General features: G+C 46.6%; 1 protein-coding gene across 1 annotated transcript in view; it reads left to right on the top strand.

Annotated features, from left to right (window-relative positions):
- LOC311227907 (gamma-aminobutyric acid receptor subunit gamma-3-like) overlaps positions 1–24,170 on the top strand; it is a gene marked incomplete at its 3' end in the record, with an annotated part of 512,827 nt that overhangs the window by 250,764 nt on the left and 237,893 nt on the right. Inside the window, exon 6 of the mRNA XM_084313766.1 lies at positions 12,067–12,149. Within this exon, the coding sequence (XP_084169892.1) occupies positions 12,067–12,149 (83 nt within the window). The remainder of the gene's footprint in view (positions 1–12,066; positions 12,150–24,170) is intronic.

The following is a 24,170-nucleotide window of genomic DNA, read 5'->3' as shown; positions in this document are numbered from 1 at the left end:
CGGCGATCCAAAGATGTCCTGGAGGGAAAGTAGACGAGGCACAACAACGGGGGGAAGGCAGGCAGTAGCAGTAGAATTCAAAACGACCCGACAACGATTGAAAGAAGGTCCGAGTATATGAAGCCTCTGGAGCGCTAATTACAAACTACGACAGGTGCGTGATGGAATTGGTAATCGCTCCTGAAGCGTGTGGCGGGGAATGCACCAATCAACACAGTACCTTGAAGAAGCGTGTGGCGGGGAATGGGCCAATCCTCACAGAATCCTCACATTTATATTCCTTTTATACAATATAGTTGATGCATTCCCTTTCCACCAGTCTACAATGCGTGTCCAGCAATGGATTTCTGTATTTAAGATATCAAGTATGATTTACCTTGTTGAAGGTGAAGGAGGGCCTTATACAGTAGATTGATCAGGACTTCTGTTGAGTGGTATCTGGTGTGTTGGGGAGTACCGATAGTGACCGATAGTGGCCGATAGAGTACTGATAGTGGGACAGATAGTGGGGCTCTTTGATTAGATCCAGTGTGGCCACTAAAGAACTATTTCAATCTAAGATTATGTAAAATATCTTACCAATGTTTGTGGCAAAATTCTTTACACTGGGTAGTCGGAACAAAAGACCAACAGCAAAACCTTTAGAGAGAGCGGATAGGCACATATTATATGGGGCTTACTGGACAGGTTTATGATCTTCAGATCCTCCTGCTTGCACTGCAGGTCCAGTAAGGGTCTCTTGGTGGACCCCTCGCCCCTTGGCGTCTGCTTTCCTGCTCTAAAAGAGTGTGTCCTCTTTCAGAGTCCTGGTTGGAGAGGAGAATGAGTGGTGCTTCCAGTTCTTGAACCGTGCTCACATTCCTCCAACAATGTGTCGAGTCTCTCCTGACTTTTAACATAGATAGTTTGTTTCCTCTCTCACTGTGGTCCAGCCAGGGCCGGCCTGAGGCATACGCAAACTAAGCGCCTGCTTTGGGCCACCATGGAAAACACAATATAAATCATCATAGTGAATCATCTAGCCATGTAGAAAGTAGGACAGCTACTGGCCTGGTTTTTCAGTGTCCTTTCTACATTTCCCTGTAGTATATGTATACTGTAACTGAGGGGTACAATTCCCTGACTGTATTGAGAGTATGGTATTATTAAACCACTACTTAGTTATGTACTTTAATTACTGGCCATACAGTACATGATATATCTGGTGAACACCCACACAAGAATACGGCAATGACACATAAAGTTCTAGTTAGAGGGATTTATTATTATTAGAGCAGCAACGGTAGGTTACAGATTGAGAATTATACTTGCGCTTGTAAGGCGAAGAACACTTAAAGTAGGTCAAGAGCGTAAGTCCATGAGAATAGTAAGATGGGTATAAACTGACGCCACCTGTAGCATAGCAATTACTGTACATAAGGCACACTAGTAGTCAGCTGGAGACACTGGGGGGTTCCCTCCGGTTGTAAGCCGGCAGGGTAGAGGAATGTTCGGGTGCAAAGTCTGGGTCAACGCGGAATAAAGAAGCTCCAGCTACGGGAGTCGGTGCAGTACTCCCCTTGATCGGCAGACAAAGCAACAGCTATAATCCAGTATGCCCGACAGCATGGATGAAAGCTAGCCAGCCTCTGGTCCTAGAGGCGGGCTCGAGGGTGCTCCTCACAGGGGTAGATCCCACACGATAGTGGGGTAGACGGTTCTCTGCTCCAGCAGTCACGGTACCAAAGCAATATAATCCAACCAGAAAATGGTTCTGCATTCACGGTGTAGATTCTCCTGTGCACGGTACTTCACATTAGACTAGGTCGAACTTGACGTTACTTCACCAAACTATGACACTTTACTATCCTATTCGCACATGTTCTAAGTGCTCTATTTAGACGCAGGGTTGCTCACTTCACTTGGTCGTTGACTCGTGGTGAAGGCTTTACTGGTAATGAACGAACGATACGTTGAACGAATTGCTGCTGTTTCCACCTGCGCCGTATTTATACGTAAGGTGAATTATCTAGTGCCAACCTCAGTTCTGTCTCGTATTACTGCGCAAACCTGGACATGTTGAGACATGCCTTGGCGTTGCCTTTGAACTTGCCATTGGGGGTATGGTCGTTGGCGCCTAGGGGTCGCTGTCCAATAGGAGAGCGAATATTATGGTCTGGTTTGTACCCAGGTAAAGGGATATTCCGTGTATATATACAAAGAATATACAAGGGATATCAAACGATATACAAATATTATACAAGGGATCTCAAGCAGTAAATATATATATTCGGTTTAATCTGACCCTTTGTAACATATACAGTACATGTTTTCTTAACATGTGTTGTTTTAACATGTCTTTATGTAATATACTACCTGTAGTATAACGGAGCAACAGTGTGCAAACCTTCTTCTATGTTGCATCATGATACTAACTTGACATCTATTCTATGAAAAGAAGAAAATGTCTTCTTCGTCTCCCCTGGAGCAGTTTTTTGGGGTTCAGTGCCTTGCTCAAGGGTAGTTAGGCAGGATAGTGGACACCGTAGATGTAATACCAGCCACCCTTCAGTCACCAGCTCACAGCTGAAATACACCCTCCTGTGAGTGGCGGGGATCGAACCTGAAAATCAGGCCAGGACTCGGACTTGAGTACTTCAACACTGGTTCAGCTCTCAAGATTCCACTCCCGTCGCCGCAATCGCACACCTCGAGCGGTCTGCCTCTCTCTAACATCATGTTGACACGGTGGTACAACCTCACCACGGACCCCACATCAGTAGTCCTATTCTTAGATGCTATAAGCAGACATATACCCCTGATACCGCCCGAGGAAAATATGTGAGATGACTATGATTAAACAGTCTTGTCACTTTGAGTGATTTCACACATCAGCTGTGCAAACGAGCACGATCCCCCACCATCTGTTTTTCATGCTCCGCGCGACGACAAGACGTAGACCGCTGTAGACGTGCCACGCTTTTTTTTATTGCGAGGTTCTCATGCCACAGCAGGGATGCTTTTGAATCAGACGTCTATTCAACCTCTTAACGTTCGACGGCCCTTTGCGGTCGTCTGTCGGCTCCGCTTGCAGCTGGAACCCAAAAACACATCTGGCAACAAGTCAACACAAAAGTAAGGAGCAACTATTTTATTTCAGTGTGTTCAAACCTCTGTTTCTCTATTACATTAGCACTCAAAGTGATTTTCTTTATTGTGTAAGAAATGTCAGAATGTTACCTTTCAAAAGAGACCAGACTCATGCATGTGCTATAAGTATAAAGTATAATACATCTCAAATTACTTTGGGTATGCAATCGACAGGCATTTTATGCTAAATCTGCAGGACTGTTAAAAGGTTAAGCCACCAGAATGCACAATAAACTGTTCTTTGAGACCTACCGGTACGTTTTGTGATACAATACACCTGCTCTAGTTTACTACACAGTGACAATTTTGTTGAATCACAGTGTATTATTTGACTGGAACTGCCAACTTTCTCAAACCTCCCAGGACCAAGCTCCGTCCCACGGGACACCAGGTCTTCTGCTCGGTTGCTCCCAGTCTGTGGAATGCTCTCCCAGAACATCTGAGGACACCACAGACTGTGGATGCTTTTAATAAACGTGGCTTAACCCTTCGCCAAACCCGTGGGTGGGTGTGATAGCACTACCGTTACATTTTGTATCATAATATCATAATGCATAAGGTTTGAGAGACTCACTCATTTTGCTGCCGGTAGACCATCGGCGTACGAATTGGAAGCGCTGTCGCGTGTCATTCTAACCCTTCCAGAAGCTTTGTGGTCCGGTCTTGAACTTTCCATAAACCTGTCTCCATAAATCCATTTAATTAGATCCAGCACTGAATGTATCTTGTGATTATTATCAATTTATCAAATATCAAACCCCACCTTTTTAGTAGAGCTTTTTATAGATCCTGATATGCTTCTTTTGTATCTGTTGCATTAAATGTTTTTAACCTGTAGCACATTGAGATTGTCAAATGTATACAATAACAGCTCAGCAAGTATTTGGGCCTGATGTACTCTTATATAGTAAATAAATACACAGGTTTTTGTACAGTACATAGAAAAGGGCTACGGTTGCCACTGCAGATCTAGTGCAAGGCATACAGAATAGACACATGGCGAGGGATGTTAACCCTTCGATACGGTGTATACTGTATGATCACATTGGTGTGATTAGAATTGGAGCTTAACATTCTAATGATGATGGTGTCACAGCGGCCACTGATCATTGAACGCTATAGATCTAGAACCCCAAGGTAGAATTCTGACAAAACATAATAAATAAACAACAACCCACACCTCGAAGGGTTAAATATCACTGTACGCTGTGATGATGATGAACAATGTCACCGTATCATTCACACATTTTACACCAAGTCACCAAGTGTGCTGTTAAGACGCTCAAGAATGTCTTCATCTTCCTCCTTCACTGCTCTCTCACTCTCTGTCTCTCTATCTCTTTCTCTCTCTCTCTCTCTCTCTCTCTCAATCTCACTCTCTCTCTATCTCTTTCTCTCTTTCTCACTCGTTGTTACCATCTATCTCTTTCATCGCTCTCATTGTTTCTGTCTTTCTCTCTCACTCTCATCCTCTCTCTCTCATTGCCTCTATATTCATCATAGCTTTTTTCTCAATCGATAGTTGTGAATCTGTGAACCGATGCAGTGAAGCTGTGTGGATTGTGTGCATGTCAGTGCACATTACTTGCTATTTTGCTATTTGCTATTGCTATTTGTTCCTGTATATTTTGCTATTGTCCTAGTATATTTGAAAGCTTCGCTCAGGCAGTGCGCCTACATTCCGTTGTATGTAATACAATGACAATAAAGAAATGATAATTATGTATGTCTCTCCCTCTTTCTCTCTCTCTCACACACACACACACACACACACACACACACACACACACACACACACACACACACACACACACACACACACACACACACACACATTCTCTCATCCCCCTCTCACTCTCTCTCTCTCTTACACACACACACACACACACAAACGACAGGTTATGTATATAACCTAGTTATATGAGTACTGGCTAAGCGTCCCGCTCTTAAGCCATACCGAGATATACCTCATCTCATGTACCTATTGTACTCCATCAACGAATAAAAAACCAAATACACCCACCACCTGCCAGGCCCCGCCCCTTTAATAGCGTACTATAAAGTACTAGGCGTGGTCACCACTCACTCTTCCTCGGAAAAAGATTCGTTTCCAGGAAAAGATTCCCCAAGGGAACTCAGGGCACGCTAAGAGCGGGACGCTTAGCCAGTACTCATATAACTAGGTTATATACATAACCTGTCGTTATATAGCGTACTTGCATCGCATCCCGCTCTTAAGCCATACCGAGATATGGGGTAGAGCGGACGCAAGGCCCGACAGATGCACCCCCTGAGGACCCGTAAGCCCACATCAAGGGGGAAGGGGAGTCCCGTCACCCCATCCTTCCTAATGAAGAAGAGGCGCAGTCAACTCCACCCGAGTGCGAACAAGAGGGAACTAGAACCCCTTGAACACACAGCACAGGCGGAACCACGTGTGACACAACACACTGTGGCCCATACCCACACACCCCTGCTATCCCACCAAAGGATGGGAAGCAGGAGAGGCCACAGACCCCAGAACCGCCTGGGAGACAGAACCCCCGGTCATGTCCATGAGGTAAAACCTTACGAAGGGACCCGGGGAGGACCATGAAGCTGCAGCACAGATGTCCTCCACCGAGGCCCCACCCAGCAGAGCGGCAGAGGCCGCCACCCCACGAGTGGAGTGCGCCCTGACGCCCCCAGGGGGAGCCAGCCCAGCCAATGTGTAGCAGAGGGCAATGCCCTCGCACAACCAATGGGACAGGCGCTGTTTCGATAGTGCCTTACCGGCACGAGAACCACCGTAACAGACAAAAACTGATCGTAGCCCTGAGGCCCTGAGTACGGCTGAGGTAAATCCCCAAAGCACGGACCGGACATGACAGGTGAAGGCCCACCTCCAACTCACTAGCGTGAGGAGGCGGATGAAACGCCTGAACCACAATATCCCTGGAACGGAAGGAACTCCGGATATTTTTAGGCACGAAGGCAGGATTATGCCGCAGAGTGGCACCGCAATCGGAACGAAAAGACAGGCACTCTGGTTGTACCGAAAGAGCACAGAGCTCACCCACGCGTTTAGCGGAGGTGACGGCCAGCAAGAACGCAGTCTTGAACGACAGCTGTCCCAACGGCACTTGCTCAAGAGGCTCAAACGGGGCCAAGGACAACCGACCGAGGACCAATTGAAGATCCCAACTCAGAGCCAAAGAGCGTTGTACCGGCTTCACGCGTCGAGCACCAAGCAGGAAACGCTTCACAAGAGGGTGGCTGAACAAAACATCACCCTCAAATCCCTCATGATAAGAGGATATAGCTGCTGCATATACCCTCACCGTCGAAGCCGACAGTCTATCAAGGAGAGACTGGAGGTAACCCAGGACAGCATCCAGGGGGCAGGACACTGGGTCCCGGCCCCCCGCCTTACACCACTCTTGGAACATACGCCATCTGCCCGCGTAAAGCGCGACAGTGGAGGGAGCATGCGCATTCCGGATGGTATCAACCACAGAAGGGTCCATCCTCGCCAGATTCACCCTCTCACCAGCCACACCATCAGACGTTGGCCAAACACCGGGTACTGAAACAGCGACCCGTGTGCTTGAGAGAGGGCCGTCGCCGACCAAGGAATAAGCTATGGCGGAGCGACCAGTAGCTGGATCAGGACCGGGAACCACACTGCCGTGCCCCGGTCCGGCGCGACCAGGATCACCGTCCTGCGCTCCCTCCATATCCGCTCCAACAGCTGACTCAACAGCTGTAGAGGAAAGGCGTACAGAAGGCCGGGCGGCCATGGAAACATCGAGAAGGCATCCACCCCCAAGGGGGGATGATCTGCCCGACTGACCGAGAACCACAAGGGGCACTTGTGAGAGCGTCGGCTCGCAAACAGATCCACTGAAGCCTCCCCGAAGCGATCCCAGATCTGCCTGACTATATCGTGGCGCAGTTCCCACTCGTCGCAACAAGGACCGCCCCGAGACATCACATCTGCGCCCACATTCTCCATACCAGGGATGTGGAGCGCCCTCAGACTGCACAGCCTGCGAGATGCCCATAGCCAGAGTTCGACCGCCGCCCGGTGCAGGCGGATGGATCGAGTCCCACCCTGCCTGTTGATATACGCCGCTGCCGTCATACTGTCCGTTCTGACCAGAACGTGCTCGCCTACCACCAGGTGGTCGAACCGTTTGAGGACCAGGAGGACTGCCCTCAATTCCAACACATTGATGTGTAGGGTAGACGGAGCAGCATGGACCGTCCAGGTGCCCCCCACTGCGTTGGTCCGACACGTCCCTCCCCAACCCGTGAGAGAAGCGTCGGTGAAGACCGTGACGTGTGAACGCCTGCTGCCCATGGGGACCATAATGGTGAGGATACCCAGCCTCCTCCAATGGGCGAGATCTCCCCATATCGACAAAGGAACCGTCAACCGTTTCCATTTGTCCCTCACCGGATCTATTCCCATACTGAAGAACCACCTCTGTATCCTCCTCATGAAGAGGAGGCCAAGAGGAACCACCGTGTGAGCAGATGCCATCATACCGAGGAGGCGCATCACTTGCAGAGCCGTGACCGTCCCTCCCAGACGGAAACCCCCGAGCGCGTGTAGGATAGACACCCTCCGTTGCTCCGAGAGGGTTACAATCATGGGCCTTGACCTCAACGTCAAGCCCAAGTACTCCACCTGTTGACTGGGAAGAGGCGTACTCTTCTTCCAGTTCACAGCAAAACCCAGCCTGGTGAGGAATTCCACCACCAGCCTGGTATGAGACCTGGCAACCTCCTCCGACCGGCTGAGGAGTAGAATGTCATCGAGATAGAATAGAACCCGTATTCCTCGACGACGTAGAGGCTCCAGCGCAGTCGCTACGCACTTGGTGAATGTGCGGGGAGCCAGAGAATAGCCGAACGGCAACCTCTGGTACTCGTATGCTACGCCCTGAAACAGGAACCGTAGGAACTTCCTGTGAGGAGGGAAAATCGGGATGTGAAAATACGCATCCTTCAGGTCTATGGAGGTGAACCAGTCTCCCCTTCTGACAGCAAGCAGCAAGAGTTTGACGGTCAACATTCTGAATGGTCTCGCTACAATCAGACGATTGAACGCAGACAGATCCAGTATAGGTCTGGCCCCTCCCGGTTTTTTGGGCACCAGAAAATAACGGGAGTAGACGCCTGACATCGCATCCTCTCTCGGGACCACGACTATAGCCTACTTCGCCAACAGAGATCGAATCTCGTCGACCAGGGCTGTCACTGCTTCTGACCCTGACAATAGGGTCTGCACCAAACCTGAAAACGGAGGGTGGGGTTGTGCGAACTGCAAAACAAGCCCCTCCCTCAACGTTCTCTCTATCCACCCCTCCAAACGGCATTCTTGTCGCCATATGTGAAAATCAGCGTGATACCCCGCCTGGCGAAGGCGAGGCTGGGGTAACCCTTGCTGAGCATTCAACCGAAGAGGCCTCGAGTCCCACTGCTGACCACTGTAAATAGTGGCAGCCGTAACACCAGGCTCACCCATCACACAACGTGTGGTGCAGGAGCCACGCGACAGCACAACATTCTCACGGACAGGCTCAGCCATCAACTGGGTGTCAGCCCCTGTCTCCATGAGAAGTGAAAAGTTGGGCCGCATGCGCTTCAAAGAAGGTTCGCGGCCCGCAGCCAAAGGAAAATGATCAGAGCGGGCAGAATGACGACGGCTTGTTTGTTCCAAGCCGAGTACACCCAAAATGGCCGATCCCTCGGCTGCCAAGGCTGTCGGCCTTGTGGATCCCTGTTGACTCTCCGCCCAGGGTACCACTGGCGGGGGAAACATGGCCGCCTGTCGAGGGCCTCGCCACAGTCGCTGACGAGGCCGTGCTCCAACCTCTGGCTGCATAGCGTGAGGCGGTGTGGGACCCAGATCAACAACCGCCTGCGCCTCCGCAGAACGACCAAAAAGTCCTTCTGTGGAAAAAGGAGCCGTGAGGAGAGAAAATCTATCTTCTTCCCCAAGAGGAGATTGCTCCAACCAGATATGCCTATTAACAAACGTTGATAGCATCCTAATCCTCCCCGCAGTTATAGCTTGCGACTGAGTCAAGATCTCTATAACACCACAAACATGCAAAATGTTTTCAGTGTCGGCTGGTCCCGTAGCCCCACTACCCGACGCTAATGTGGACAGGAAAATAGTCAGCTGAGCCATAACACTGGCCGCCGCTAAATACCATCCTGCAGCAGTATAACTCTCATCCGTCCATACTGCCACCTTCCGAGCCGATTCGCTCTCAAGCATCGGCCGGGTGGGACATCGTTCATCCCCGCCGGGGCACAGGATCAAAGCTACCTGGCTACTTAGCCACGGTACACCCGGCCTGCACCCTGTTGTCAACCCATTTACCCGTAAAAAGGGTAAATAGGACTCAGCATAACCCCCCACATTAGCTACCGACTGACCTTCATTAATGAACCGGGCAAGAGGAGGGAAAAGCGGCAACATCCCACGGCGGGGAACATTAGAACAGCGACCCATTTCAGCATTAGCATTAGCAGTAGCATTAGTGTTAGCAGCATGCTCCAGGATGTGTCCACTTCAGTGGAACGTTCACCTGGCGCCGACACACACTTCACAGCATTACTAACACTACCATCAATGCCTGATGACACAGGGCCTACCTGTGTACAAGCCGGCTCGATAGCCAAACCTTGCACGCTGCTCCTCGATCTGCTGCCACAAGATGAGGAAACATCAGCATAGGCCCGACGTGTCGTTGAAACATGCCCCGAAGATTCCAGGGGTAAGCAAACCTCCGGTAAGCATTCAATATTACGCAATTTCTCTAATCTTTTCATATCACTAGTTGCATAGGGCGACTTGCATCCGCTATGATGGAAACGAAAAAAGAGGAAGAGTGAGTGGTGACCACGCCTAGTACTTTATAGTACGCTACTAAAGGGGCGGGGCCTGGCAGGTGGTGGGTGTATTTGGTTTTTTATTCGTTGATGGAGTACAATAGGTACATGAGATGAGGTATATCTCGGTATGGCTTAGTCAAGTCAAGTCAAGAGTTTTAATTGTCACGGCATACAAGTATACAATGAAATGCGGGTGGTCTTGCCCGCAACGATGTGCAATACAGTGTTACAACATATAATAGAATCCAATAAAAAAACAACATTGTGCAATGAACAGGTAACAGGTAACATGGTGTGACATCTCGGTATCTGTACATAGTTATTTACAGAGCATATTGGTAGTGCAATACACTGTTCCTGTTATTCTAATTTAAAGTGGCCTTTCCTTTTGGCCATAAGTGTGCGGCATGAGTGTGTGCCCGCTCATGTTAAAGTGTTAAGTGGCTGCTAGTGTGTGAGCGTGCACAGCGTGCGTGTCGTGTGTGTGTTCATGTGTGCTTGTGTGTGGATAGTTCAGTGTTCTGTGGCACTCAATGTTCATTGTTCAGGGCTCTGATGGCCTGGGGGAAGAAGCTGAGCCTAAGCCGCTCTGTCCTAGTAGCTGGGGTTCGCAGGCGTCTGCCTGACCTCAGCAGCTGGAACAGGCTGTTATTGGGGTGGTATCCTGCAGGCTCTGGATTTGCACCTCTTGTTGTATAGAACCTGCAGGGGAGGTAGTGCAATACCCGTGGTACGCTCGGCTGAGCGCACCACTCTCTGTAGGGCCTTCTTGTCTTGTGCCGTGCTGTTTCCATACCAGGCAGTGATGTTTCCGGTCAAGATGCTCTCTACAGCTCCTGAGTAGAAGGACTGGAGTATCTTCCCCGATACTCTGAACTTCCTTAACTGTCTCAGGTGGTAGAGGCGCTGTTTCGCCTTCTTTACTACTGTGTCTATGTGTGTTGACCATGTCAGATCCTCTGAGATGTGGACCCCCAGGTACTTAAAGCTGCTCACCCTGTCCACGGTAGCCCCGTTAATCATCAGTGGTGTGTGTGTCTCCTGCTGTCCTCTCCTATAATCCACGATCAGCTCCTTGGTTTTACCAATGTTCAGGAGCAGGCTGTTGTCCTGGCACCAGCGTTCCAGTACCTCAACCTCCTCCCGGTAGGCCTTCTCGTCGTTGTCCGAGATCAGCCCCACCACCACCGTGTCGTCTACGAACTTCACTATGGAGTTGGAGCTGAACTTGGCCACACAGTCGTGTGTGTAGAGTGAGTACAGCAGGGGGCTTAGAACACAGCCCTGGGGGGACCCGATGCTCAGGGTGATGGTGTTGGAGGTCTGACCCCCCACCCTGACCGCCTGGGGTCTTTCACTCAGAAAGTCCAGTACCCAGGCGCTCAGGGCGGAGCTCAGACCCAGCTCGATCAGCTTGTCCACCAGTCTGGTGGGGACTATGGTGTTGAACGCTGAGCTGTAGTCAATGAACAACAGTCTCACATAGCCCCCCTTCTGACGGTCAAGGTGGGAGAGGGTGCTGTGCAGTACCTGGGAGACCGCGTCGTCAGTGGACCTGTTTGTCCTGTATGCAAATTGCATAGGGTCCATATCACAAATGTGGTCCTTGACCAGCCTCTCAAAACATTTCATGACCACAGAGGTGAGCGCCACCGGTCTGTAGTCATTTGGACATGTTGGGGAGGGTTTCTTCGGTACAGGGATGATGGTAGACATCTTGAAGCAGGCAGGGACCACCGACTCCGCCAGGGATTGATTAAATATGGCGGTGAACACCGGGGCAAGCTGGTTGGCACAGGACTTAAGTATGCGTCCTGTTATACCATCTGGGCCAGCAGCCTTCCTGGTGTTCACCTGCATAAATGCTCTTCTCACACTGTGTACCGTCAATGAGAGAGCGTCCCCGCCCCCCAGAGAGCGGGATGCGATCCAAGTACGCTATATAACATACACACGCACACAATATATCTCTCACCCCTCTCTCACATTATCTCTCTCCCCTCTCACTTTCTCTCTCCCCCTCCCTCTCTCTCTCTCTCTATCCAGAATGACCATCAATGCTGAGTGCCAACTGCAGCTCCATAATTTCCCCATGGATGAACACTCCTGTCCCCTTGTCTTCTCCAGCTGTGAGTAACACGCACACACACACGCACGCACACACACACACACACACACACACACACACACACACACACACACACACAGAGAGTACTATATATGGCTATGCACCCACAACCACACTCACATGGATGGTATGCTATAGATGCACCTCAAATACACATACCCTGCAACATGTTATCATTTCCATTCTTTCAAGTCAAGGCTCAAGTCCGAGTGAAGTCACGAGTCATTGGTGATTTTTTGCAAGACTTTTACGAGTCAAGTCTGAAGTCATCAAATGTGTGACTCGAGTGTGCAGAAGTACCTCGTTAAATATCATGAAAAAGTTAAAATCTACTAATTGACCGTTTTGGTCAATTAAGAACAAGTAAATAATAATCAATCAACTAATGGACTACTGGCGGCTCTACCCTGCACACTGGGAGCAGGCCGGGCCCACCAGCCACTACATGTTTGTCAGGTGGACTGAAGGCCCAGATCTTCTCTGAAGTCACACGGCCCTCCTGGCGCCAGACAGCAACTAACAGATGGCCAGTCTGGGCATGCAGATCACACACACACACGCACGCACGCATGCACGCACACACACACACACACACACACACACACACACACACACACACACACACACACACACACACACACACACACACACACACACACACACACACACACACACACTGCACACATGTACATGGGCATACACAGGCACACGCACATGCACACACACACACTGCACACATGTACATGGGCATACACAGATACACACACATGCACACACACACACACACACACACACACACACACACACACACACACACACACACACACACACACACAGATACACACATACTCAAACATGTACACAAACAAACAAGCATGCACATGTGCTTACCAATACAAACATGAATGCACACAAATGCACACTTGTGCATGTACACACATACACAAACGCACACACACACGGCATACACCTACACAGGGGGGTTGATGGCAGCCTCGTGCATTTATCTTGACGCCACCCCTTGAAGGCCATTCATGGCAAATGCATTTCCGCCGTGAATCTTTTCATCTTCTCCAGCTGGGAACGAAGAGCAGAAAATAACAGCATCCATTCAACCCAGAAGCCGCCGGCTCTGCGCTTTGTATTATTGATGCCGTTTTTCACCGGTCGCTCTCCTGAACTACATACTAGCGGCATAAAACATGTACCGATTCCCCCACTAGTTCTCACACTAATAGGATGGGTTGGGGGTCACAGAATTGCATGTTACTTAGCAACAGCCGTGGGGCACGGATCTGGCACGCCAACGGGTGACTGTCACCGTTGAACTTTGATGCCGGTGTGTTGCCATGGCGAAAGACGTCCCCGGCGCCGGGTGTGTAGAATTATTCCAGATTTCCGAGGCCCACACACACACACACACACACACACACACTGACCACCAGTGATGCCAGTAACGCGTTACTAAGTAACGCGTTATTGTAATCTGATTACTTTCCCCCGAAAATAGTAATCTAACGCGTTAATCTTTAAAAGCCAGTAATCTGATTGCAGTTACTTGTCCAAGTGGCTGTGCATTACTATTTCGTTACTATCTCATCATAAATTCATAATGCAGGCGGAATGCAGTATTTTATTTCGTTTTCGAAAGTCAAAAATACATTTTGAGCTGTTTTTCTTATTTGGGAGTGACGTGGTGTGGCAGTGAAAGGGTTAAATACAAGAATGTGTCCCGCGGCGTGACTGGTCCCTCTGTCTGTGAGTGACTCTGCTTTGGTCCAATCACATTCCCCATACACAGTCTGCGAATCAGAGGCAGAGTAGGGCGGGTCTTCACAGCACGTCATGTGACATATGCGCCAATCGTGTGACAGCAGGGCTCCGTCGTCGGAGAATTCCACCCCAAAACGCTTGGCAAAATTAAAAGTGAAACCGCAAGATGACTTTTGCGGTTTCTGTTCAGAATTCCACCCCAAAACGCTCGTCTAAACGTAGCCTCAGTCACTACTTCACGGCGGAGGAAACAAAATACTGTCTACCGCTAAAAACAGCACATCCAATTGCATTGAAAGCATCTGGAATCACAACACTAGCCGACGCTTCGACTAGGTACAGGAGGGTTGATGGTGGCAGAGCAAAAGCTCTTATTTGCCAGATTTACAGTTAATTTACATGTTAAAGAGAGACTGATTGTATGTTTATAGAGAGACATTTATAAAAACAATTTAATAGTTACAGTTGATATAATTGAATAGTTCAGCCTGCATTTGTTAGATGTGATACACTGGTTTTGTAAAACCACTGGCTGGCTGCTCTAATGCTGTGAGCATCATAGACTGTTGCTTTACCATAATTGATGGTACAGAAGCTGAAGCACTAATTTAACAATTTACGTTATGTGCAGAGAAACAAGTTAAAAACAATTTATGCACTTTCAATAAAGCGTTTAAAAAAAACTGTTGGGGGAACGACGACGACTTCGTAACCTAGTTACTTTCAAAGTAACTAAGTTACTCTGATAATCAAGTAATCAGTAAAGTAACTTAGATTACTTTTTAAAGGAGTAATCAGTAATCAGTAATCAGATTACTTTTACAAGTAATCTGTGGCATCACTGCTGACCACACGTTAAAACAATCCCTGTATCCGTGACGCCATTACAACATCGCAGAGCTGCCGTTCGTCAGGTGTGCCGAGGGAAGGGATCGAAATTCCATATTCCAAGATTTGTATTTCTCGCCTTATGTAACAAATACAATGAAATGCGTATACTCTCCGCTCACTTCCACATCATGCAAAAACAATACATGTGATAAGAATATGAACACAATAGAAGAAAGTAACAACAAAATAATATGACTTTTATATATCAGTCCCAGAACTGGAATGGGTAGAATAGTACATATATATATACAGTATATACACACAAATAATAATAATAATAATAATAATAATAATAATAATAATAATAATAATAATAATAATAATAATAATAATAATAATAATAATAATAATAATAATAATAATAAATTGGATTTAGAGAGCGAAACGCCTTTCTCAGACTCAAGGACCCTTTACAAAGAGAGAGAAGCTATATAAAAGAAAGGGTAAAAATATGAATATATGTATAGTAACAACAGGAAGAAAATAAAACTAATACAGGTGTGTTTTTAGGTAGGTTTTTGAAGAGGTTGATGGTGTCAGAGCCTCGGATGGAGGGGGAGAGGGAGTTCCACATCAAATAAATTGAGTAAATAAAAATTAAATACAAAACTGTAATGTACCATTCTACCCATTCCCGTTCTGAGACTGCCTGAACTGAACCTGGACACTGAAACTGCAATGGCCATAACTCCTGTCTGTGTCAATGGCTCTGACTCACTCAGTTTAAACTTCACACAAGTGTGTGTGTGTGTGTGTGTGTGTGTGTGTTTACTTTACATTATCCGACGTGGCATTCACCGCAAAAGCTTCTAACCGCAAACATAGCCTTTGCTGGCTCGACTGCTCTATGTTCCCTATATATCATACACCTCCCCCGACCTCTCACAAAGCAGCGGGTGTAATGGCTGAACACTTTTACGCCGGGAGTGGAAGTCTGGTTTGGTGCCGACCCGACCTTCCACTCCCGGCGGTGTCCATAAAAGGGTTCAGCCATTAAACCCGCTGCTTATTGCCGAAACCTGTACACCATTGTTTTTCATCCGTGTGTTCTTTCAAAACCACGACGGATGGACAACCTTTCAGCTCTGTGATGTTATTTACAGCGTTAAAGACACCTGCCGGTGAGGAAAGTACTGCCAAAAAGCACACCGGGAGGGGATATATTTTTTCCATGTGTCATGTACAAAGGTCTGATGACCATATAAAATATACCCGTCCCATAAGGTGCTTTAAGCACAGGTCCCGGTAGGCAAGTAAACAAACAAATGCGTTTTCCAAAAGGTAAATGATATTTATTATAATGCAAGAGGGGAATGAAACCCACAACAAATAGACAAACAGGGAAAAGGGTAAGGGAAGAACAAACAAGGTAAGTATAATAAAGTAAACGAATATCAGCATCCACAGACACTAACCAACCAGCCAGAGGTTGGTACTGGGAACCACCCAGCAAACGTACCTAAAGTACAAGTCCACACAAAGTGGCAATGGCATACAGTTTACAAATATATATATATAGTTCCACTTAAATGGAACAGTGGCAAATGGCAGTAGAGTATCACTCCACGCTCAGTGGAAATAGGCACAGAGGCCAACAATAGAATACTCACTCAAATAGGTAAGTGGCAGGGCGGCTACGTGGTGCAGTAGGCAAGGCGCTCACCACGAATACTGGAGATGCTGGGTTCGCCTGTTCGAGCCCAGCGCTCCACATCGCTTTCAGTTTAGCTGGTCGTCCGTACTAATACACATTGGCAGTATTAGGGGGTGGGAAACTGATGGGTGGGCATCGGGTGTTGTGGACAGCGACTCCTACAGGTCGGTTGGTGCGCCTGCGCAGTAGAATCAGGAAGCGATGGGGGCGGCGCCCCTCCAAAGCGCAGACCCCTGACGCTGAAAGATCGCGCAGCGCAGGTTAAAAAATGCGACTGCTGTTACCTCGAGTATCGGAGGGGACTCGTGCTATGTATGACTTAGTCCACATTGCAGCCGGCTTGTGGGAGGCAAGAAACAGCGTTCGAGACAGGGGAGGGTTGAATTGGATGATACGAAATTGGGATGGGAGAAAAATTGAAAATGGGAGAAAAAGTGGATAAAAAAAGAAAAAAAAGGTAAGTGGCACAGAGGCCAACAATATATATATATATATATATATATATATATATATATATATATATATATATATATATATATATATATATATATATATATATATATATATATATACATATTAACACACAGTACTTGGTCCACACAAAGTGGTAAATAAGCACAGTATCGTTCCACAACAATGGCAAACAACGGCAACCTCACTCCACTCTGGTCACTGGCAAATGACAGAATGAGGCGCCAGGATGTGTGTGTCCTGTCAGCCTGAATACTTTCCACAACAAATTCATGTTTCCGCGTCTGATTGGCCACGCGCGTTTCTGGTCATGTGACATGTGCGCCAATCGTGGGACCGCAAGTTTTTGGATGGTTAAGCTTAGGCGCTCATTCGAAGTTGGTTAAGGTTAGAGTTTGTCTTAGAGCATGGCGATAGAACGCCTGCCCTGATTCCAAACTCTAACCTTAACCAACTGCGAAAGAGTCGCCTAAGCTTAACCAGTGATAAACTAGGTGTTAGGTAGTTTGCAGGCTGTTAGACCCGGAAATAGGCGCAGAACTTGCCGTCCCACGATTGGCGCACATGTCACATGACCAGAAACGCGCGTGGCCAATCAGAGCGCAAAACTCGAACGCGGAAACACGAATTTGTTGTGGAAAGTATAGACACGTCCTGTCAGGCTTTATCCACCCGCCCCTCGAGGCTGCTGCCGTCAGCTGCCACTCATCAGGCAATCAGCACTCTTTAGTGTAGGGACGGGCGGCACCTGACAAAGAAAGAAAGGAACAGGCATTAATACCATGACACACACCACATACAAATAACACATATTACATATACTAACCTGATGTTTACATGGTGTTACAAATATGGCAATAATGATATTGAACAACCCACGTACGTGACACATGCTCTTTATTTTTAAACAGTAAATGCAGTTGTCAAAAACTACTAAGCACTACTCTGAAGTGGGCTGGGGGCTGGGGGAGGCTGAATCCACTGTTGCAGGCATGATGGTGGCCTCATCTCACATCGATAGATAGAGGCGATTTTCTCCATCGACTTCTGTTGTTTATGTTTATTAGGATCCCCATTAGTCATCATCGACGTGTTGACTATTCTTCCTGGGGTCCTCACAGATATACACATACAAATATGAAACATTCAGTATAAATATATCACATACATAATCAATAAAAAATAAAACAAAAGGTCATAGGTGAATCCATTTCACCATACCTTTAAAACAAAAACAAAGTAAACAGAAAAAGTTTGGATAACATGGCTGCAGCTACACTCATGCATGACATATATTGATTTCCTTCCGGATTATGGCTTTAAGTTTCTTTTTGAAACTGTCCTTGTTTTCCGTTCGTATGATATGTAATGGGATCCTATTCCAATATGATATGCCTCTATACATTGCAGTTTTCTTGAGAGCATTGGTTCTAGGCAGAGGTAGGGTAAAGCGACTACTTGAAGCATGTCTGGTATTATGGTCATGGAATACAATTGTAGTGATCTTGGACATGAAAAAAGGCGCTGGAATTGCAGTAGAGGAGGTTGATGATTTATAACTTCCATGAGCCGTTCAGGGACTTGAATAACACCCACTCTGCACCCCGAAATCCCATGAAGTCCTGAATAACACCCACTCTGCACCCCGAAATCCCATGAAGTTCTGAATAACACCAACTCTGCACCCCGAAATCCCACAAAGTCCCATTGAAAGGTGTTGACAGAGCTTCGTTAGCAGGAGAATCCTGCTTTTTTTTTAATTATTATTATTAAAGGATAGATTTCTCTCATATTTTGAGTGTAAGATTGAGCTGATGAACTTTATTTTTTTCATATTTACCTAGGGTGCCAGATTACCATACCTGTAGCACACAGGGCCAACATTTTATTTTTCTTCCGAAGTGCTTTGTGGATTTGTGGACATAAAGACAGATTTGAAATCTGCTGTTTAAACATAGTTATACAATCTCTGTCCGGTTACTTTGTCTGCAGAGTAAACACTGGGATGATCTCCAGCAGGGGAAACCAACACAGGGCTGAGAATACATAATCATATTTTGCATAGATTCGATAGTTGAAACATGACTTGATTTCAAATCACGATATCAAACAAATGCAAATGTGATTATGTTTCATAATGCTGGATCTGGGTAGTAATAACCTGTTTATTTTCCCACGCACGTTCCCTGCGACAAATTACATATTAAACCATATTCAACCAGACCCAACATGACCCTATTCACAGCAAGGGAACTATACAAGAAGGAAGGGTCATCACGTGTGCCAAGTGTGGAAACTGTTTGCCCAACATTGAGTTGAATGGGATCAGCCATCTGCCAAAGTCTGACACCAAGCAGAGCATAGGACGCTGGTATTCTGCAATTCTTTTTTTTCCCTTTTTTTTTAATCCTCTCTTTCTCCGATTTTTCTCTGTTTTTCTTCCAGTCCCAATTTAGTCGTTGTGCCAATTCCCCCCTCCCCTACCTGTTTGTTGTGCGCATGTTCTCCAACTGGTCGGTACAAGGGAAACCTGACAGCGACAGCCAGTGCCTCTTTTTTCACCTGGCAGCGAGGACTCTCATTGGTGAAGTGTAACACGTGGGAGGGCACGCTGCCTCCATCAAGTCCTGTCTCTCGCTGAGCCAGATCCCAGACCTGACCTGTAGGCGTCGCTGTCCACAACGCCAGATCCCCACCCGTGACTTCCCTCCCCCTAACCCAGCCAAACGGGTTAGTATAGCGATCAGCCCAAGCCAGAGGCAATGCTCACTACGGGAGTCGAGACCGCAGCCTCTTGCATTGGTGACGAGCGCAATCTCTGCTACGCCACCTGACCGCCCCCGGTATTCTGCAATTCTGAGGCTGCAACAAAAACAAGGTTATGTACATTCATACAAGTAAATAAAATAAGAAATTACAGTAGCAATAGTATACAAGGAAAATTACAACAAATAAGGGAGAGAGAAGGAAGGAGAGAGGGAAAAAGAGAAAGGGAGAGTGAGAACCAGAGGGAGAGAGTGAAGAAAAGGGGAGATGCACAGATAATGTTTACAGAATGCCTTGTTGAATGCATCCAGTGAAATTAACACATCAATGCATACTTTTGTTCTCAAAAGTATGCATAATGTTGTGTTACTTCCACAACAAGAGATATGCAATGCTAGGGGGGGGGGGGGCTACATATATCGGTATCGGTTGATATCGGTATCGGAAATTATGAGTTGGACAATATCGGTATATCGGATATCGGTTAAAAAAAAAGCCAATATCGAACATCCCTAGTGATGATGACCCTTTCTTCTTTTATTGTGTCCTAGATTCACAGCGACCAGTGGGGGAGGGTTACAGGTTCTGATGGTCTCACACATCACTACAGGCCCGTGGGGCTTAGAAGGCTGATGTGACACCGTTGCTCGAGCAACACTGCCCTTCAATCACATCAAGCGCCTTTTGATTTGGCTCAGCTGGGGGAGGGGGGGGGGGGGGAGGGGGGGGGCGTAGTTCCGAACTGAGCATTCTAATGCTGATGTCACAATGGAAGCTGCAGAGCGGGGAAGCCATTGAAAGCTATAAGTGGTAGAATTATAGGACAGAATATTGAGAAAACATAAAAAACTCAATCCGTTATTTTGTTGCATTTGCCATATCCATGTTGGTGAATGAATGAAACCTTTATTGCCCTTCAAGGGAATTTGCTTTGCACAAAGAGAGCAACAAAAAAGCCTAATATGCACAAATATGAAGAATACAGCACAGACAAACAAGACATGAGCATAATAAATACGAACATCATAAAAAGCATCACACTGCATGACCCTCAACGGCACCATGGTGCAAGTAAAAATACCAAATAATCAAATGCTGAATGCTGAATGCTGCGTGGGACAAAGGACGTAATGCATCGTTTAGTTCTAGTAGGCATGCAGTACCTCCGCCCTGAGGGTAAGAGTGCGTAGTGGGTGCAGTTGATCGGTATGTTCACACACAGTTTGATCTACAGATGGAAAGATAATCTATTTGGAACTCATTGTTCCAACTAACTCATTGTAAATCTCATAGATTTGTTTTATTCCAGTAAACATTAAACAAAAAACTGCAAATACAATTTAAAACTCAAATTGACCCGTTGTCTCACATGCATCCTTGTATCAATGACTCAGTGGATCAACTATACAGAATCAAAAGGAGTGTTTTCGGTGGCGGGGCCAGCCAGCTTGTTTATGTTTGGATCACTGACTATATAACTACTTTTATTGTCTTTTATACCTATTCTTATGTCTGCAATTTATGCATTGTTTTAGTCTGTCAACTGTATGCCGATTTAATGTCTATGTTAATTATCTTTTTCCCTCTCACTGAGAGGGTGTAACGTGTGGAAGGATCACACTACCCCCCTTAGATCCTTTCCTCGCTGAGCAGGTGCCCCGACCGAACTGTAGGAGTCGCTGTTTACAACGACCAGGACCCACCCACCGGCTTTCCCACCCTCTAACACTGCCAATTGTGTTAGTACGACGGCCGGCTAAGCCGGAAGCAACGCAGAGAGCTGGGCTCGATACCAGTATCTCCTGTGTTGGTGGCGAGCGCCTTGCCCACTGCGCCACCCGGCCGCCGTTAATTTTATACTAATTGCTGTGGGGCACTCTGGACAGCGGTACATGTGTGAAAAGTGCTATATAGATAGTTATTAATGTTTATTATTATTATATTGTAAAACATTTATCCATTGAAATGTCTGTAAAGTCTCGACAACATTGAAAATGACCAATTGTCCTTTCGAGAATAAATAAAGGTTTGAATGAATAATTCCCCCAGGAGTATATACTGCATATATTATCTTTTAAATGGAGGGGCAGATTCAAACCATCAACCTCCTGGTTACAACCTCACTCTATTTCTCTATCCTCTTGCCTCCCACACATTATGCTCAGCAGATGGTTTGTGAGATTAGGAGTGAGGGGCTGATCAGAGGTCACTTACTGCCCCCAACCCTCCCCCCTCCCCACAGCCGCTGTCCATCAGGCTGATGTCCGATAAGGAGATATCTGCCATATCTGCCCCTCACTATTCTTATCTGAATAATCTTCATACACACGCACACATACATGCATGCACGCACACACACACAACTACATTCAGACCATGGTCTGGGTGAGTACTCTTTTCTGATTGGCCGGCAGGTGTGCATTAAAACCATTTAATGCGCATGTAGTTCGGGTTCAGGTTTAATCACCATTCCAAATGAATCCACTACCCAGCCTGTAACCGTGTCAATGTTAAAAGAGCACAGCTGTCAAAGATTTACTCGTTATCAACCGCGTCGAGCACAGCTGACTAATCAACTTGATAAACTAACGACCGGGAAGGAAAACACACCAATGGGAAGTGCAAAACATTCACCCAAAATGTGCAAATCCTTTTATTTTATATTGTAGTCAAATTACCATGGTATAAGCGGAATGACCAAATTATTTTTGTTGGTGGTTCTTCACCCCCTTGTCGTGCCTCAAGACCATTTAGCGCACATCACATACAGAACAGGATTTTCCAATTACACAGACAGTGGATTATGTAGTCCATTTCTTTCCCAATATTTTATATATTGTTCAGATCATAGATCAGATCCATACAGTCGACAGACATTTCGTTGACAAGTGCGATGCAGTCCTTTGCTGGTGGGTTTTTACCTGCAGCCACTTCTGTGTGATGTCTGTCTTGCTCACAACCAAACATACTTCATAAAGGTATTGATCCTGGGCCATGAGTTTGTCTGGGGTTTTGCCCAGGTGTAGTGTGACAAAAGAGCAATCAACTTCTATTCCAAAAATGTTCCGTATTCAATCTCTTTAGCCAATATGAACGAATTAGAGGGCAGGCCCAAAATAGATGAACACGGTTTGCCATTGATTTACCACACCGCCTCCAACATTCAGCCTGTCCCCGAATTTTTTTTGGAGTCACAGAATATTTTATTATGTGCCTCCAGCTGAATTCTGGGGTGACAGTGGCTCAGGAGGTAGAGGTGCTAAATGGAATGATAATTAGAGATCAGACATCCCCTGAAGGACACATTTCATGATACAAAGTTCACATTTCCAAACTTACTTTTGGATTAAACCGAGTTGTCTGCACATCGCAGAGATGACTCAATAGATAGAGCGGTCGTCCGGTAATCAGAAGGTTCCCGATTCGATTCCACCTGTCCGATAAGAGCTAGTCTGTCATCTCTGCCCCTCACTATTCTTATCTGAATATTCTTCATACACACCCACACATACATGCACACACAAACAAACACACACATATGCACATGCATGCATGCATGCACACACGCACACGCACACACACACATACACACACACACACTGGGTCTGGGTGAGTACTCTTTTCTGATTGGCCGGCAGGTGTGCATTAAAACCATTTAATGCGCATGTAGTTCGGGTTCAGGTTTAATCACCATTCCAAATGAATCCGCTACCCAGCCTGTAACCGTGTCGATGTTAAAAGAGCACAGCTGTCAAAGATTTACTCGTTATCAACCGCGTCGAGCACAGCTGACTAATCAACTTGATAACAAGAAAACACACCAATGGGAAGTGCAAAACATTCACCCAAAATTTGTGAATGCTTTTATTTTATATTGTAGGCAAATGACCATGGTATAAGCGGAATTATCAACTTCTTTTTTTTAAGGCACTCCGCTGCGCATCGGGTGGTTCTTCACCCCCTTGTCGTGCCTCAAGACCATTTAACACACACACTTGTTGATTATCCCTTATCATTTTTGTATTTTTATCCACATACTCAAGTTGCAGACACAGTATACAATGAGTCAAACTATAAGACATGTCTGTGAGTATGCTTGTAGTGTTATGTACCATGAACTTGATCACTCCTGTGTCACTGGGCATGCAGGTGAGGGCTGCTAATTAGCTAATTGCTGCTGATTGGTTACCTGCTGGCAGGTTAAAACCAGTCCCTAAGACACACATGCACTCTGACTGTGGCCAGAGGAGTGTGGAAACAGAAAGTTGTCACGTTCTCCCATTCTTTGTTCTTTAGTTTGTATCAGTATTTCATTGTTAGAGTAGTCTTTTGGGTTAAACACGGGTTTTGGTGTCTGCTTGCACGTAGGTTGCGTCCCTTTGAGCCAGGGTCGTAACAGTAGCATAAGCATTCATAAGCATTCACATTCAGCCTCAATTAAGATGGTGTTCGAGATTGCGTTCGTCA

This window comes from Notolepis coatsorum, assembly GCF_963971535.1.
Source record: "Notolepis coatsorum genome assembly, chromosome: 1".
Lineage (NCBI taxonomy): Eukaryota > Metazoa > Chordata > Actinopteri > Aulopiformes > Paralepididae > Notolepis > Notolepis coatsorum.
The sequence above is the reverse complement of the archived record's forward strand: the minus strand, read 5'-3'. Positions and strand labels throughout refer to the sequence as shown.